At 48.1% G+C, this 17,233-nt stretch overlaps 1 protein-coding gene across 6 annotated transcripts in view; it reads left to right on the forward strand.

Annotated features, from left to right (window-relative positions):
- The window catches only part of Dennd2b (DENN domain containing 2B), a 202,199-nt gene that overhangs the window by 183,884 nt on the left and 1,082 nt on the right, over nucleotides 1-17,233 (forward strand). For all 6 annotated transcript variants that reach the window (XM_052763470.1, XM_052763468.1, XM_052763471.1 and 3 more), the window contains 11 exons: nucleotides 610-794; nucleotides 1,627-1,736; nucleotides 1,963-2,032; nucleotides 5,074-5,151; nucleotides 5,677-5,817; nucleotides 9,395-9,543; nucleotides 13,349-13,526; nucleotides 13,760-13,801; nucleotides 14,902-15,013; nucleotides 15,433-15,672; nucleotides 17,049-17,135. In XM_052763470.1, coding sequence (XP_052619430.1) covers nucleotides 610-794; nucleotides 1,627-1,736; nucleotides 1,963-2,032; nucleotides 5,074-5,151; nucleotides 5,677-5,817; nucleotides 9,395-9,543; nucleotides 13,349-13,526; nucleotides 13,760-13,801; nucleotides 14,902-15,013; nucleotides 15,433-15,672; nucleotides 17,049-17,135 — 1,392 coding nt within the window. The remainder of the gene's footprint in view (nucleotides 1-609; nucleotides 795-1,626; nucleotides 1,737-1,962; nucleotides 2,033-5,073; nucleotides 5,152-5,676; nucleotides 5,818-9,394; nucleotides 9,544-13,348; nucleotides 13,527-13,759; nucleotides 13,802-14,901; nucleotides 15,014-15,432; nucleotides 15,673-17,048; nucleotides 17,136-17,233) is intronic.

Consider the following 17,233-nt stretch of genomic DNA (forward strand, 5'->3'; position numbering starts at 1 on the left):
TTGGCAGCCTTAAGGCCACCTGTCTCTTCTGTGACTAGAGAGGAGACTGAAAGGTCTACCTCCCTGAATAGGTTCCTGGACCTTTAGTGTTTCAGATAACTTGGGAAACCCTGCCTAGATCTTCCTTAGATAAGTAACCTATGCAGGAGCTTGCTCCCTCCTTGAGGCCTTCACTGGTACCCAGACAAGCTGACTTTGACTTAAAGGTAAAGACAAAAGGTCCAACTATAAGGACTCCAATTAAGGGTTCAGTGTTAAAGCCATTGTGGATATTTTACTTTCTGGTTCATACCTTCTGTGCCAATAGGAACTACAGGTATCTGCTAGTGGTATATCCCAAGGTGAGCCTGGCTTAGACAGTCCTGTTAGCCCCAGCTCAGCTTCCAGGGCCTCAGGGAGATCAGCACACTAGCTCCATGCGTTAGCACAATCATTATATAGGTTCAGATATCAATACTCATCTCTGAGACCTACCTTGGGGAAAAGTCAGGTAAAATTTATGCACATAAAGGTTATCCAGAGATGGAGTCCTGAGTCAGGTGAATAGGGCTGATGGGAGGTCTTTGAGGGACCAACCTGCTTGTCTTCTAATATGAGACCTGCCCCCAGCCCACACACAGCGCTTGGTCCACATCCAGTCCATGCTGAAGCGTGCGCCCAGCTATCGGACACTAGAGCTGGAGCTACTTGAATGGCAGGAACGGGAGCTCTTTGAGTACTTCGTGGTTGTGTCCCTCAAGAAGAAGCCATCTCGGAACACCTACCTCCCTGAAGTCTCCTACCAGTTTCCCAAGGTGAGCATGCCTGCCTGCCTGCCCTGCTGCCTTCGCTGCCCTCTTCTGCCTGTTGGTCCATCTGGGAAGAAGAAGTGTGCTTCCTTCTTAGCTCTCCAAGTCACCATGCCCCTGAGCCTCTTCATAGCTAAGAGAGAAGACAGGGTTTCTGGTGCTATGGGCATTAAATAACCCCTCTCACCCTGGTTGCAGAGATCCAAGAAAGCATCCGCAGATGTTCCTCCTGTCAGTCTTTCGCTCTTCTTCTCTCAGACACCTTATTAGTAGATGATTCACCCATTCAGGTTTACATTTCAGCATCCTTTAACGTGTTCTCGGAGCTGCACAAACTACACTCAATTTTAGAACATTTTATTATCTCCTAAAGAACTTCCCCTATTCACTGGCAGGCAATCCCTGTTCTCTCCCACATGTTTGTATCTTAAGCACCCTTCTGCTCAGCAGCCAGTCTGGCCCCCTTGTAATCCACAGGTATCTCTCTGCTCTTGCCTGTGGGCAGTGTTCTTCCTCCTGCTCTTTACCTGGCTGCTGGCTCCTTCATATTTTCAAACAGCACAAGTGCCACCTCTCTGAGGTCTTTTCAGAAGCCTAGTCAGCTTCCCTCTTGCACACTTTCACTTCACTTTGCTTTTCTCATTTGAGGCACCCTCTGAAATGTTTGTTACCTCACCTTCCTGACCAGAATGTGCAGGTTCAGGGATGAATCTTGTCCATTTTGTTTGCATCCATAGCCCCAGAACACAGGAGGAGATGCTTCTCAGTCCCTGTAGCCCTACATCCCCAGGGTCCTTGTCTTCTCTCAGTTATCTCCCCATATTCTTCTTCCCTACAGCTGGACCGACCCACCAAGCAGATGCGGGAGGCAGAAGAAAGGCTCAAAGCTATTCCCCAGTTTTGCTTTCCAGATGCCAAAGACTGGCTCCCTGTGTCAGAGTACAGCAGGTGAGGCCTGGCCTGGTCTAGCTATAGGAGGGAAGAGGACATAGACTCATTTTCCCCCATAGTGGTGGACAACTGAATGTGGCTTGTCCTGGTCTCGGCCTACTTTCCTAAAGTAACCTGAGTCTTTATCCCTCACCTGAGATGACAGTCCCTATTTTGGGAGCTATGTCCTGAGCCGCCTTCATAATTTCTTTGATACCAGACCTCTCCCTCTTTCCTGTTTCAGTGAGACCTTTTCTTTCATGCTGACTGGGGAAGATGGCAGCAGACGCTTTGGCTATTGCAGGCGCTTACTGGTGAGTAAGACCATTCAGTTCTCAGAGGTTGGTGGAAAGGGGAGGGCCAGGGCATTTGTATATTTCTGTTTACCCTTCTGCAGCACTATCCTATGTGAAAGCCTGTGGTCTGCTGAACCTGCCCCTAGTACATTTACTTGCACAGTTGAGGGACTCCTGGGATAACAGAGTTCAGAGTAGCCTATCCAGTTGGACCCTGGAATCTAAGATTATATGCAGTAATAGATGGGAAGCATCTGCTTGGTTGTTCTATCGTTTTAGCTTTCTGGACTTTCCTTTGTATTTTTTCCTTGGATTGTCAGCTTAGATTGCTGACCTCTAGTCATGATCATGTGAACCCATAGTTTATATTTGTTTACTAAGTAGGTGGAGCACATCCTTATTCACTCAACACCTGGCCAACCTGATATTGGGAGGAATATCACCTGTCCGTGGTCTAGTAGGGCTGCAGTCTGAGCAGAGGAAGAGATGCATACCTTCTCTGAGATTCTTGGAGAGATACTTTGAATTTAAGGGAAAGACATTGGGTTTTGAAAACAGAAACCTTTTCTTTCTTTTTGTTTTTTCGAGACAGGAATTTTTGTGTGGCCTTGGCTGTCCTGGAACTTGCTCTGTAGACCAGGCTGGCCTCGAACTCAAGAGAGCCACCTGCCTCTGCTGGAATTAAAGGCATGTGCCACCACTGCCTTGTGGAAAATAGAAACCTCCCCCTGTCTCCCAAAAGCAATTTCTGTTTCTGTCATTCCAGGGAAAAAGATTGTGGTAGAGCCACAGAGAACCAGAGGGAAAACAGACCCCAGGGCCTGTCTTCCATTTCATTCTCCTCAAAGGTCATTCATTAGGTTGTTGACAATGTTCTTTGGTTTCCAGACATTAGAGAAGGCCTGGTCAGATACTAGTCTAGGGATGGATAAAGGAGACCCTAGACAGGAATCTTGTATAGAAAGAGTCTTAAAAGAATTGTTCTGGGCCATCCATTCAGCTATCCATCAGCATTCATCATACAACTGTTGAAGGCCAAGCCATATGCTAAAAGCATATAAACAAATTTTCAGCACATATCCTACCCTCATTGTACAGTAGCTACTTTTAGCATTTAAGGGAAGGGCTATGAAAGTAAAATTTTTCTTAGGCTCTTGTTATTTCCAAGAGAGATGCTTCACTGGATTTGTGTCTCTACTTTTAAAATCTGCATGATAGCCTGTAAGGTGTTATTATCTCTGACCTGTAGACTAGGAAATTGAAACTCCAAGGTGGAATGACTTGCCCAAGGTCACACAGCAGTGAGGTAAGAGCCAGAACTGACTCTCAAGTCTTTTATCACCAGTCTGGCATTCTTAGATTCCCTCTCCCCACCCAGAGCATGGTCTGGGGAGAAAAGGTTATTTGGCTATTGAATGCCTGGTGTGCTGGACTGAAGAACAGGGGAGGGGTCCAGATGCCAGGCTGGGAGCCAGGCAGAGGCCAGCATGTGCCTAGGTCCCGAGGACCCAGGGAGGAACGTTCAGAAGGCTGCCTTTGCCAGCACATGGATGGAACAGAGCTGTGCTCTTCTGCAGCAGGCCTGCTGCCCCCAGGGAAGAGCATGTTTGTCCTGGCGCACTCAAAGAAGGCCTGGGCTGGGTCCCTGCCAAGGGGGCTGGCACTGGCTCGGCATTCCTGCAGATTGGACACAATGATTCTAACCCAAATCCCACATACTTGATTTAATCACTTGGGGCTTTAGGGGAGGTGGGGAGTGGGGGAGGGAAAGAGAGAGGAGTAAGTTTCAAACCTAATATGGACAAAAACAGATTCTGCCTTCTCTTTAGATCTGTGGCTGTGGCCAGCAGGTTTGGAGACTGAAATAGCCCCATCTGCATTTGCTTAGCAGCCTGCATGAGGGGCCAGCACCTGCTGCTGTGCTCCCTCCCCACTAGGCTTTGCCAGGCACTCCAGGCCTCTGAACCCAGAGGCATCCATGGGTCCTGCCAGCTCCTTGCTAGAGATTGGACTCACCCTACTCTACTTGTGGGGCTCTAGCTCTGGGGCGCTCACAGTATATATCTCTTTCTTCAACTACATACCTTTTAAATCCCCCTTTTTTGTTCTCTTTCACTTCCTAGCATACCTCTATCCTGTGTCTCTGTGTTCCTTTCCCTCCTTCCTATCAGAAAACAACATGCTTTGGAGGTAAGACAGCAAGATGAAAGGCAGCACAGACTCCTGGTTACAGCCTTCTATTTATTTGAGCTCAGGCAATGGCTTAATCTTCATGAGCTCAGCTGTAAAACTGGGTGATAATGTGACTCTTACACTCTTTCTGTGTATAGTATCAAGACTAGGACTCTTACAGGAAGCATTTAATAAGGAGTCATTCCCTTTTCTTGTCTGTTTCATTTTGCCTTCCTTGGGCATGGATCAAGGGGAGAAAACGGGTGTTTTGCAGAGTATCCCTCATGATGATGGGGAGGGGAGAGATAAGGTCACATGTCTTGTTCCTAAGAATGTCCACAAGTCCTTCTTGGGGGCTGGAGAGATGCTCAGTGATTAAGAGCACTTGTTGCTCTTGCAGAGGACAAGGTTTGAGTCCTGGCACCTACATGGGATCCAGTGCCCACTTTTGGCCTTCATTAGCACCAGGCATACATGTGGTACATATGTAAACATGCAGGCAAAACACACATAAAATAAAATGAAAAAATTTTTAAAAATTAAATTTTAAAAAATGTCACAAAGTCTTCTTAATATCACATCCTTTCGGGTGGCATCCTTAGGGATATTAATCCACAAATCACCCTGTAACCTCTGCTGTGCTGCTGTGTCCTCTGCCAGCCACTGTCTTATGTTTTCCTGGGATAAAGGAAGGAGCTTACCTGGAACTTGGCAGGTCTGCCCCCTGGGAATGGTGACCTTTCTTTGGGGACCTGGTTGAGGTTAGAAGATGTTTATCGTCATCCTCATTTGAGGGATTGTACTTAGTGCTCAGTTCCCAAGGAAAAGGAGCCAGATGTGGTATTCATGCATTCTGTCTTTCCCTCTTTCCTACTCCTCCTCTCTAGCCAAGTGGGAAAGGGCCTCGGTTGCCAGAGGTGTACTGTGTCATCAGCCGCCTAGGCTGCTTCGGCTTGTTTTCCAAGGTAAGAGACGCTGTTGTCCTCCCCGTCCCCCAGTGACAGCCCTCATAGGAGTATCTGCAGCTAGCCTATATGAGAAAGCACCTGTGTGAGACGGCACACTACAGAGCAAGTACAAATGGGCTCTCAGATTCTTAGATTCCCACGCTGGCTTACTGCCTGGCTGGCTGGCATTTCCCCAACTCCTATGTTGACGGTGACTGCTCTGTAGCGGCTCAGCCTGGGCCATGGTCAGAGCTGGAGTCCTTGGGGAAGCCAGTAGTGCTCAGGAAGCTGTTTCACAGGTGCTGTTTCTTTTGCCCTGCTGTTGCCTTCTTGGGGACTAAAGCAGGGCCAGCGAGGGAACTGAATGGTCACTGAGAGCCAAGAGAAACAGGAAGGGTACAGAGATCCTGGCAGGGCAGCTTTCCTGTCTCCAGGCTTCTGGTCCAGCTTGGTCAGAGGCCAGGCTGCCCTCTTCTCAGTCAAAAAAGTGGGGAAGGCAGTTCCCAACACTCTTTCTCTTTGGGCTGCTGGTGGTGGGCACAGGTCCTAGATGAGGTGGAGCGCCGGCGTGGGATCTCAGCTGCACTGGTCTACCCCTTTATGAGAAGTCTCATGGAGTCGCCCTTTCCAGCCCCAGGGAAAACCATCAAAGTGAAGACATTCCTGCCTGGTGCTGGCAATGAGGTAGGGAATTGCTGCTGCTTTCATCTCTGCCCTGGACTGGGTCTAAAGAAGAGCCTGGCCAGCTAGAGTTGCAGTCTCTGGGAGGTGTAGGACACAGACAGTCCCTTCCTTCTTAACCTCGTCCATACCCCTAATCAGGAATAAAAAAGGTGGACCCTGGAGCTCTAAGTGCTGCCCACTTCTCTTCTGCTAGGGACTTTAGCTGACCTGCAGCCTGGATTAACTGTACCCCTATTCATTTAGTAAATATTGGTTATGAGCTTTCACAACTGGAGAGTATACCAGACCTTGGAAGCAGTCATGAAGATAAAAAGTAACAAGCTCTGTCTTCCAGGAGTTTCTTACCTAGAAGGGGACCTGATGTTGAATAATTATATTTATAAATAGTTAATTTCTAAGTGTGTGTGAAAAACAGAAGAGGGTCCTATGAGAATGTATAACAGGGGGTCTGCTTTAGGTTAGGGGGCCAGAGAAGACCTTCCCCCAAGAAACTGCCATTTTACCAGGGGCCTAGCAATGCATAGAAGGTAGCCAAACGAAGTGGGCAAAGGGAGAATGGTAGAGGTGGAGGAAGATTATTGCAAGTGTGGGAACAACAGGGACAGGACAGGAGCTGGAGCAGAACAAATGCTGCTCAAGCACTTGAAAGAAAGTCATGATGACTAGAAGCATGGTGAACAGGCATAGGTAGGCAGGCAAAGACCCAGTCAATCTCAGGGTTTGTGCCTGCCTGCTCAGGTTAAGAATTTGGGGTTTTATCTAAAGAGGGTTAAGATTCACTCTGATGTGTCTTTAAATTCTCTGACTGCTGTGCAGAGAATGGGCAAGAATGAAAACAGAGAGACAGCTAGAATACAACTGTAGTAACACAGGCAGAAGAGATAGGAGCCTGAGCCAAAGGCTGGTGGGGAAAATGAAGAGAAATAGATGGATTAGTAATGCTTGGAGTTTGCTTGGAGTAGAAAGTGTGATAGAGATTCTTAAGTCAACCCTGTAGTTTTCTGTCCTGGGGACAGGGTAGGTGATGGAACCATATCCTGAGATGGGAGCCTATGAAGGATAAGAAGGAGAGATCTGTCTTATAATTTAAGTTTGAGGCACCAATGAGAAGATAGTAGCAAAGTGTGTAGATAGGGACGAAATGAAAGCCCAGTCCTGAGGAACCCCCAAGTAGAAGCCCTGTGGTAGAGAGGTAGCAACCCTGAAGTTGGTAGACAGAAAACGAGGAGAGGAAGTGGCTGAGAAGCCAAAGAAAGGGATCCCTATGGAATAAGGAGTAATGGGAGGTGCAGCAAGGTGTACTGACAAAGACCAGACTTGAGGTAGAGCCCATGGGTGGCTGGGCTGACTGGAGAAGTAAAGGGGTGAGACAGCTCTTGTAGATGGCTCTTCAAAGGGCGTGGCTTTGAAGAGAACTAGGAAGCCATGGAAGGTGGAAGTAAAGGTGGAGCTGGTGGCGGAGGCCGGGGTGAGAGGGTGTAGAAGGTGTTGTTGAAGATGGCTGTTTGCATGCTGATGGGATTGGCCCTGGATGAGACATTAATGGTGCAGGTAGTATAATACAAGGTGCAGGTAGTAGTCGAAGGGGTGAGAAGATGAAAACAGTCGGCTGCTGCAGAGTGGGAGGACTGACCTAGGAAGCAGAGTTGTGAAGGCAGTGGCGCATACCTGTTGAAATCTTCCTGAGAGTCTCAGCACATCCCAGCATAAGAGAGACTTGGAGTTTGAGGAGTTCTCTGGGACAGGAAGGCTGGCCCTGCTTCACAGCCCAACAGCATGCCCTCAAGTTCTTTGGTTCTGCTCTGACCACTTCTTAGGCCTTGATGCTTCTCTCTCACCCAGGTTACTTCCTATCCCCCAAGTCATCTTGGTTTTGCCTGAACGGCATTTCCTTCTTACAGATTCCAAGTCACTTTTACTATAATTGACCTCCAACTCTCTCTACCCCAGAAGCAGGCAGGTGCCAGCTTCCCTTCCTAGATGCCCTGCCAGCCCTCTTTGCAGATACTCATTGTACCCTACTGCCAGCCTTGGGCTGCCTCACTAGGCTTCTGATTCCCAGCCTCTAGAGCCAGGGGCAGCATGGGGCTGAGGGCTGAGGGCTGGAAGCTGGAGAACAGCACTTATTGGGGCTGCTGGCAGGGCCCTCAGGAGGCGGGGCTACAGAGTTTTGTTATGTCATTGTCTTCTTCTCCTCCTTTTTTTGTTTTGTTTTTCAAAACAGGGTTTCTCTGTGCAGCCCTAGCTGTCCTGGAATTAACTTTGTAGATCAGGCTGGCCTCAAACTCACAGAGATCTGCTTTTGCCTCTGCTGGGATTAAAGGCATGTACCACCACCGCCCGGCCTTGTTATATCTTCTTTTAGGATGGAAATAGATAGCAGGCAAGATCCAAGGTCCCTGACATAATTGTGCGGGCATGTCTTCAGCACACACCCACTGAACACTTAGGGTATCCCCTGTACTGTGCTGACCACTGGACCTTCCTTGAGTTTAATGCCTGTCGAGAAAAGCAGTGCATACAACTCTTGCAGCCTCCTGAATCCCTGTTGATGTTTTTCAGAACGCAGGGTGGTAAACACTGAGCTGAGAATTCCTTCACTTACAAAAGCAAACTGTGCTTAGGGGACTGGAAGTAACCCAAGTCAGAGAGATAAGAAATGAGGTCCTGTAGGTGACTAGAGAAGATCTGAAGCAAGAACAGTTGAGACACCTGGGGACAAGCCCCTTGAGAAGGATTAGCTATGACACCACGAGGCCATAAGGGATAGTTTATTTCTTATCCCTAGTTCTCAGGAAGCCTGCATATCACTGCTGCCCTACAGATGCTAAGAGTCAGCAGATCCTCTACCTGTCACTGCTGGGTCACTTGCAACCCACCCCCATGCCTCCAGAGAAGGGGCTTTGGGAGCTGTCATGCCAACCTTGGAATGGTCCTTAAAGGGGAGTACAGCTAGGCCTGGCTTCATAAAGACTGTCCTGTTTCCTTGCAAGATTTTTAGAATAGCCAGACCTTTCTTTATCCTTGGCACAGTGCTTAGGGTGGTAGAGATAAGGGGCAGGATGGCAGGACAGACTTTGGAAGGAAGTCTTTATAGCAGGAAAGGGAGGGGACATGGCAGCAAGGATAACAGCATTGCCTCCGCACAGATGGCTGAGGCCAGAGTCCCTAGGTACAAGACTGCACTCTTGCTGTGGTCTAGGGAGCAGTGGTTGATTGTGGGGTCTGATCAGTGTGCTGAAGAAGGTGGGAAAGAGGGCAGGAGGCTCGTGCAAATGGGGCTGTGTGACTCCCTGATTCTCCTTATCCCTGGGAGCAGTTAGCCCTCCCTGCCTTCCTCAGAGCCCAAGTCTGGTCCCTCAGCCCTGTTGGCTAGAGCCTTCCTATCTTTACACTTAGCCCTCGCTGTGGGGGCGGAGCTATAGTCTGAGGGAAGGGGAGAGGGTCTCCTGCATCATGAGAGGGTTAGAGAGCCTTGGAAGGAGAGATGGCCAGAAGGGAAAGCAGCCGGCAGCTGTGTGTGCAGTCTTGGGCTCTCACCTAGCCTGCTTCTACCACTGCCTTCCCTTTCCTGCAGGTGTTAGAGCTGCGGAGGCCCATGGACTCACGGCTGGAGCACGTGGACTTCGAGTGCCTTTTCACCTGCCTCAGCGTACGCCAGCTTATCCGAATCTTTGCCTCATTGCTGTTGGAGCGCAGAGTCATTTTTGTAGCAGATAAACTCAGGTAGGGCGCAGAAGGCAAGGGAGGAGAGGGACGGGGTGGTGGTATACCCATTAATGAACTCAAGTTTTTACAAGACTTGGTATATGCCACACATGTGGTATTGAAGTGGTTGCGTGTGTGTGTGTGTGTGTGTGTGTGTGTGTGTGTGTGTGTGTGTGTGTGTGTGTGTGTGTCTGTGTGTTGAGCTAAAGATCATATAAAGAAAAGTTAACAGACCTGTGAAGAGAGAAGTGGGGATTGAGACCCCAACTGAGGACTTGGCCTGAGGAAGGAAAGTGACACTTCCTATGCAGTAGCCATGTATGTATGTACAGATGCAGGAACAATTGTATGAAGATGGTAAGTGGCAAGCAACTCCAGCCAACCTACCTGTGCAGGATGCCAAGTTTCAGGGGTGATGGACTCCAGGAAAGACTGCTGTGCGAGGGCTGCTAAGCTGTTCCATAGGGGCTAGCTGAAGGAACCTTGGAGAAGTAGTGTCAAAATACTCGAAGGCTGGTTCCAGGGAGCTGTGGAGAAGGATAAGATGGGGCCTTGAGAGTATGAGTAGGAAAGAAGTTACAGTCTATTTAGACAGGAGAGAGAAGAGGTCCAGAGACTGGAGGTATGGGGAGCTGAGACAACTAGTTTAGAAAGGCTAAGAGCTGGATGGGTCATAAGACTTGGTCCAACAGATAGGCACTTTGAATTTTACAGGTAGATATCTGTTTGTGACCATAGGGAGGTAGAAGTGATGATCACTGGACCTGAGGCATTTAGGAAGGAAAAAAAATGAGATTTCTCAGCAGCTGAGGTGTTTTGTTGTTTGTTTTGTTTAAGAATATGTAGGGGTGGGTCGGCAGGGAGGGAGAGGCCCAGGCTGCTGTCTTTAAGAATATGTAGGGGTGGGTCTGCAGGGAGAGGACCGGGATGCTGGTGATACCTCATCATTTATTCTGTGAATGATTCCACCAAGAAGCCACAGCAGTGGTTTTTCTCGCATGCTATTTGTTCTGTCACTTAGCCAGTAAGCTGTGCGCTGTGTGCTGTGCCTTGTGTCAGGTGCTAAGAGGAGGGCAGCAAAAATTGTTGCCAGCTTGTCCTCTAGGAAGTATCCAGTCCCTGGTGTCCTCTCTTCTGTATGCATGAGAAAGTAGTTGAGAAGAGTAACTCTCCTAATTGCTCTGTCGGTAACAATTAGGTGCAGGAACCCAGGCCAGCGCTCAGCTTAGGGAAAAGAGAAGGAATAACTAGAATGGCTGGCTTTCTTTGGTGGTTGCTGTTTGGAGACAGGATCTCACTGTGTAGCACAGACTGGCCTTGAACTTGCAATCCTCCTGCTTCATTCATAAGTGTTGATGTTATAGGTGAGTGCCACCATCCCTAGCTGAGCTGCTGCTCTTCCAGAGATGGTGAGAGTTTAGTAATGAAGACTACCTTTCTCTTATTCCTTTCACAGCTGTGGAGCTCTGTATACCACAATTTAGGTCAGTGGTTCTCAACCTGTGGGTCACAACCCCTTTGGGAGTCCAATGATCCTTTCACAGGGGTCTCCTAAGACCATCAGAAAACAGATATTAACAATATGATTCATAGCTTAGCAAAACTACAGTTATGAAGTAGCAACAGAAATAATTTTATGGTTAGAGGTCACTACAACATGAGGAACTATATTAAAGGGCCACAGTATTAGGAAGGTTAAGAACCACGGGTCTAGGTATTTCAAGGCCTCTCTTGCCTTTGTGAAGGGGCTCAGTCTGGCAGCTGAGACTAGCCATGAATGGCAGCCTGGCATGGCCTGGCCAGATTGGAGTGGTCCCTGACAGTACCTAGACCCTGAATTTTCTTTTCCAGAAGGTGTCACACATAGACACCCACACCCTTTCTACTCCAGGCCAAACCTCTTCTTCCAACCAACCACACCACAGCCCAGCTCCTGTAGGACTATTGAATACAACTATTGTCTCCTATGGTTGCAGCTGCCTCTAAGCACATTCCAGAAGGAAAATATCCCAGAGTCCTTTTTTTTTTTTTTTTTTTTGTTCACTTGGCATTCAAGTTTTATCAGTCTTGGGTCTTAGAAAAATCTGTCCTTTTCATGGGAGTCTGCCTGACTGGTGGTTCTGCAGTGAACCATGGATCAGAACTGGGGTGGCTTCAGCACAGCTCATGCCCTCCCTCCTTTTTTTTTTTTTGTTGTTGTTGTTGTGGTGGTGGTGGTGGTGGTGTGATAGTGGTGGCAGGGCTCTCTGTTGGTTAGCCCTAGAGGTTTTACAATACTTTCTACCTCCCGACCCCCTAGCACGTTGGAGAGGGTTGTAGAGATCAGTGTGACCCTTGACCTGAAGAAGCAGCCCTTTTCCAGATCTTTCCTAGATTACTTTCCTTGCTGTCCTCTGGAAAATGGCTCTCAGGGTTAAGGCACCTAGGTCTCCAGGCCCAGCAGTATTTTAGGTGGCCATTGGGTGAGTTAGTCACACAAGGTCCTGGCTGACAGTTACCTGCAACTATTCAGAGTCCTTAGAGAAAAGGAGCAAGGATTGGTTTTTGTCATAGACAGGTCCCAATTTTTCTCTCCATTGGGGTATTAGGTGTAAAAATGTGAATCCATGCAACAGCACCCCAGGGAGAATCCAGATACTTTTGGAATGTGGGTAAACTTGCTATGGTATGTAGCTCAGGCTACACAATCCTCCTGCCCCAGTCTCCCAAATGCTAGTATGGCAGTTATATGCCAATATGCCCAAGAGACCCAGGGCTTTTCTGTATGATATGGGAGGCCCACTGGTGCAAAAGGAATCAGGTTTGAAATGAGCTGGGCTCTACACCTTTGTGTCCTCATCTGTAATATGGTCCCTAAGGGGAAGGTCTTTCCTTTAAATGGAGGTCTTGCTGTGCTGTCCAGGCAGACTTTAAACTCTTGGGTTCAAGTGATCATTGGTCGTAAGCCTCTAGCTAGCTGCTTTTAACACGCTTATTACATTACCTGGCTTATTTAGAGGTCCTTTGGCTTTTTTCCTGACAGACAGGTTCTTCAGGCCAGCTGTGGCTTTGTGTTTACTGGCACCCCACACTAGGCCTCGGCACACTCTGGGTATGTGTATTCAATTTTGCCTGTGAACTTTAGGATTGCCCCACTGTGATTGTCCTCCTACTTTCCCTTTGGTCATTAGGTCTGGAGGCCTGGAGCCCCCTCCAGGACAAGAAAGGGATGACCCCAATGAGACCTGAAAGAAGAGGGACACTTTCCATTCCTAAGAATGGTGTAGGCCACCACACACCTTCTGATTTCTATACTCCCCCTCAGTCAGATCACTGTTACCATCTAAGGGAAAAAAAATAGAAGGCCAGAGGGCAGAGCAGTACTGGGCTAGAAGATGGCAAAACTAATTGAGAACTGGCTGCTACTCATGACCAAACAGAGTGAGTGTCTCACAGACCACAGCTGTGAAAGGTGGAGCAGATTGAAGAGCTTCTGCGGGATCTTCCAGCTCCTGTACACTTTGTGATAAACTCCTACTGACTTACCCTTTGTTCTTCATAACCTGATACTCCCACTAGCTCATTCCTATACATCTGGGGGTGAGTGTGCATGCATGTATGTGTGACACACACATACACATATGCCTGCAGAATCCCTTGTATGTTCAAGTGTGCTGCTCACATACCTTCATGGCTGTTTCTTGGTTGAGTCCCCTCAAAGTGCAGCACATCAAAGAATGTCCTGAGCCCCTGTAGTTTCTAACTATCTTTCCCTGAGGGTGTTGGCCCTGGGCTTAGGTGCAGGCCAAGGCTCAGGTGCCCTGTCTCTCTATCTGTCCATCAGTACCCTGTCCAGCTGCTCTCACGCGGTGGTGGCCTTGCTCTACCCCTTCTCCTGGCAGCACACCTTCATTCCTGTCCTCCCAGCCTCCATGATTGACATTGTCTGCTGTCCCACCCCTTTCCTGGTTGGCCTGCTCTCCAGCTCCCTTCCCAAACTAAAGGAGCTACCAGTGGAAGAGGTAGGCCATCTGGGGATCCAGCTGGGGGCTGGGGGAGGAAAAGAGAAAGACTGTTGGGATCTTCTTGCCTCAGGCCTCTGGTCTTCAGACACCTTCTGTCCTTTCTTCTGGGAGGTTTATCTCTGGCTGATTCTTTCCTGTCATCTGTCCCTGGGAACTTGGGAGGTCTGGAGGCCTGGCAAAGGGCATTGCAAGACTCAGTCCCCAATTCACTGCCTCTGACTCTTTCTCAGGCACTGATGGTGAATCTGGGATCTGACCGATTCATCCGACAGGTAAGAGCAGCGCGCTACAGAACCTGGATCTGCCCTAATGCAGGGCACGCAGGCACTAGTAACTCAGTCACCAGTCAGCCTGCTTTTTGAGCTCTGGATTTCAAAGTCACAGAATAGACAGGGGTGGAAAGCAGCTGATTGGAGAACCCTTAACCTCAGTGGGGTCTGCCTTTCTAGTTTTTGCTGTTGGTTTTTCTTGGATACCATCTCACTATGCAGCTTTGGCTGGCCTGGAATTGGTGATGGTTCTCCTCTTGGGTGCTGGGATTATAGGCATGTATCACCACACCCAGTTTTTCTGGGTAGCAGTGTGCAAAGAATAGGACCTCAAAGTTCAAAGACTCACCTCTAGGCTTTGTGGGTCATGGTTTTTTGTTTTTGTTTTTGTTTTTTTGTTTTTTCTTTCTTTTTAGATAGGGTCTCGGTGTGTTTGAGCACATGGTCTTGAAAAAGAAAACAGACCTCCAAATTTCTCTGAGCTAATGCTTTTATCAGATAACACTTCTAGAGATATTCTGGGGATTATAAACACCACTGAAATGTGCTTTGTAATATAAAGATTTACAGTCATTGTCTGCTGCAAAAAGCCTTCGTTAGTCATGGAATCTTCTCTGCTCTCCAAAAAGGAGCATAACCTATCATGTCCCCTCTGGGAACAGAGAGTCTACTACACTTGACTGACAGAGCTAAGGACTCTCAAGTGTAAGGCACCATGATACAGCTACTGCACCAGAATATAGAGTAGATAGAGAACGGCAGCCCAGTGTCAGACCTGAGATACAGGCTAGGCCAGTTTCCCTGCTCCAAGTTCACTATACTTCCCATGTGGGACAGAAATAGAAGAATCAAGGAAATGGAGTAGGAATTTCTGGTTAGTCCAAACCACAGTGTGCAGTGAATTGGCTGCTCTTTAATCTGTGTAAATTTGGGCAAGTTTCTAACTTTTCTGTGCTTCAGTGCCCTCATGATAAAACGAGAATGATAATGTCAATGCTATTAGAAGTAAGGTTACCTTTCTGAACTGTGGACCAGGGCCTAGCACACAGTCAGTGGTCATCGGTGTGAGCTGTGGTCATCCTTGCTGTCTTTTCCTTCTGCAGATGGATGATGAAGACACGTTGTTACCTAGGAAGTTACAAGCCGCTCTGGAGCAGGCTCTGGAGAGGAAGAATGAGCTGATCTCCCAGGATTCTGACAGTGACTCCGATGATGGTAAGGGCAGAACCCTTCTGAGTCTGGGCTTCACAGGCCTAGGACCCTGTTCTATGCACTGGCCTCTTTCTGGCTGATGAAGCTTAGGTGTAAGAACTGCGTCTGCCCCAAGACACGGCACCACAGGAAACGAACCAGTCCTGTGTCTTAGGCCTTGTTTCAAGCTATTGCAGGTGTAGGGACCTTCCTCATGTTTGAGGGATGTGGAAAAGGTGGTGATTTGGTCTCCAATTTCTAAGAAGTATTTGTCAACTTCTATGTTTAGAGCAGTTTCTGACCTCCAGGAGCTCATGGGCTAGGTAACAAGGACAGTGTGTGGGTTGGCTAGTAGTTTGTTGGGAAGAGATGAAAGCAGGAGATTGGAGATGGTCTTACAGGATCTTGACGTAAATATCAATGATTTTTCTTTTCCCTTCTAGAATGTAATACCCTCAATGGACTGGTATCAGAAGTGTTTATCCGGTTCTTTGTGGAGACTGTGGGGCACTACTCCCTCTTCCTGACACACAGTGAGAAGGGGGAAAGGGCCTTTCAGCGAGAGGCCTTCCGAAAGTCTGTGGCCTCTAAAAGCATCCGCCGTTTTCTTGAGGTTTTTATGGAGTCTCAGATGTTTGCTGGCTTCATCCAAGACCGGGAGCTAAGAAAGTGCCGGGCAAAGGGTAAGGCCACAGGGACTGGGATGGGGAGCTGTAGGCCTTCTTCAGAACTCAGAATAACTAGGCCTTGTAGGGCATCAAGGGCCAGACCTCCTAACTGCACTTTTCTTCTGATAGAAACTTGTAAATTAGTTTTTTCTTTATTATTATTATTTTTTTTTGAGACAGGGTTTCTCTGTGTAGCTCTGGCTGTCCTGGAACTCGCTCTATAGACAAGGCTGGCCTTGAACTCAGAGATCTACCTACCTCTGCCTCTCGAGTGCTGGGATTAAAAATGTGCATCAATATCCCCGGCTATTTTTTTTGAGAAAGGAGCCTGGCTGGTCTTGAACGCTAAAGAATCTTACTGTCTTAGGCTCCTTTGTTTGGGGGTTACAGATGTACAATACTACAACTGACTTGGAGCTCTATACTTTTTTGTCCCAGTAAACCTTCAGAAGACATGCCCAGCTGGGTGTGGTAGCCATGTCTGGAAACCTAGTACTTGGGAGGTAGAGGCAAGAGTTCAAGGTCCTCTTCAGCTATATATTGAGTTTAGGACCAGTGTGGGCTGCATGCAGCCATCTCAAAAAAGAAGAGGCAGGCACAGGCCTTTAATCCCAGCACTCAGGAGACAGAGACAGGCAGAGCTCTGTGAGTTAGAGGCCAGCTAAGATCTGCATAGTCCCTGTCTCAAATAAAACAAAATGATAAAAACAAAACAACAAAAAGATGAACAAAACACAGCACAAGACATGCCCAGGTGGGAATTCATCTCCAGTTGACAGCAGCAGGCACTGGTTGCCCATCCTGTCTTCATATGTCGTTTTGCCTGGAAAGGGACCAGACTGAGCAGTCTGGGGGCTTTTGAGGACCCAGGAGTTGTGAAGTCCCTTGGAAAGGCCTGGGCCATCTGCCTTGGGTTGCTGGTGGTTCCATTTAAAGCTGCTGGTTATCCTGCCTCTGAATATTCTACCAGCCACCTGGGTCTTCCTTATCTCATCAAGAGCTTTACATCTAACCTGTTTCTTTTCCCCACTACTGTTAACCATTTAGCTTAACAAAGCTTTTTGGAATAGCATGGTGGAGCAATCTAAAAGAAGATTGAGGTTTCCACACAGGGGCCATTCTGAAACACAGAGCAGCTTTCCTGCAGTGCACATCAGGCATGGGCAGTGGTGGGAGTCAGGCTGTGGAAGACTTCTTATTCTCAGTAGTGAACACCTGTGAGATGTCACTCGTAATCATTGTAGTGAACCAGCCAGAGTTCTGCTAGGATGTTCCCACCAGACATTAGACTAGATGTCTGCCTTTTCCCTTTTGCACCTCCACTGCGTGGTTCATCATACATTCATGTCTCCATTGTTCTTTCCCTCATACCTGCCGTTCTTTTCTCTCAGGCCTCTTCGAGCAGCGAGTAGAGCAGTATCTAGAAGAGCTCCCTGACACCGAGCAGAGCGGGATGAACAAGTTTCTCCGTGGGTTGGGTAAGTTACTTATTACTGATGGAGATAGCCAGGGAGAGCTGTCCCCTAAAATACTGTGAATCTATGCACCCATAAGTTGGTTTTTAGTACATGCCTTC

Source organism: Peromyscus californicus, unplaced genomic scaffold (genome assembly GCF_007827085.1).
Source record: "Peromyscus californicus insignis strain IS unplaced genomic scaffold, ASM782708v3 Scaffold_4__1_contigs__length_199733344, whole genome shotgun sequence".
Lineage (NCBI taxonomy): Eukaryota > Metazoa > Chordata > Mammalia > Rodentia > Cricetidae > Peromyscus > Peromyscus californicus.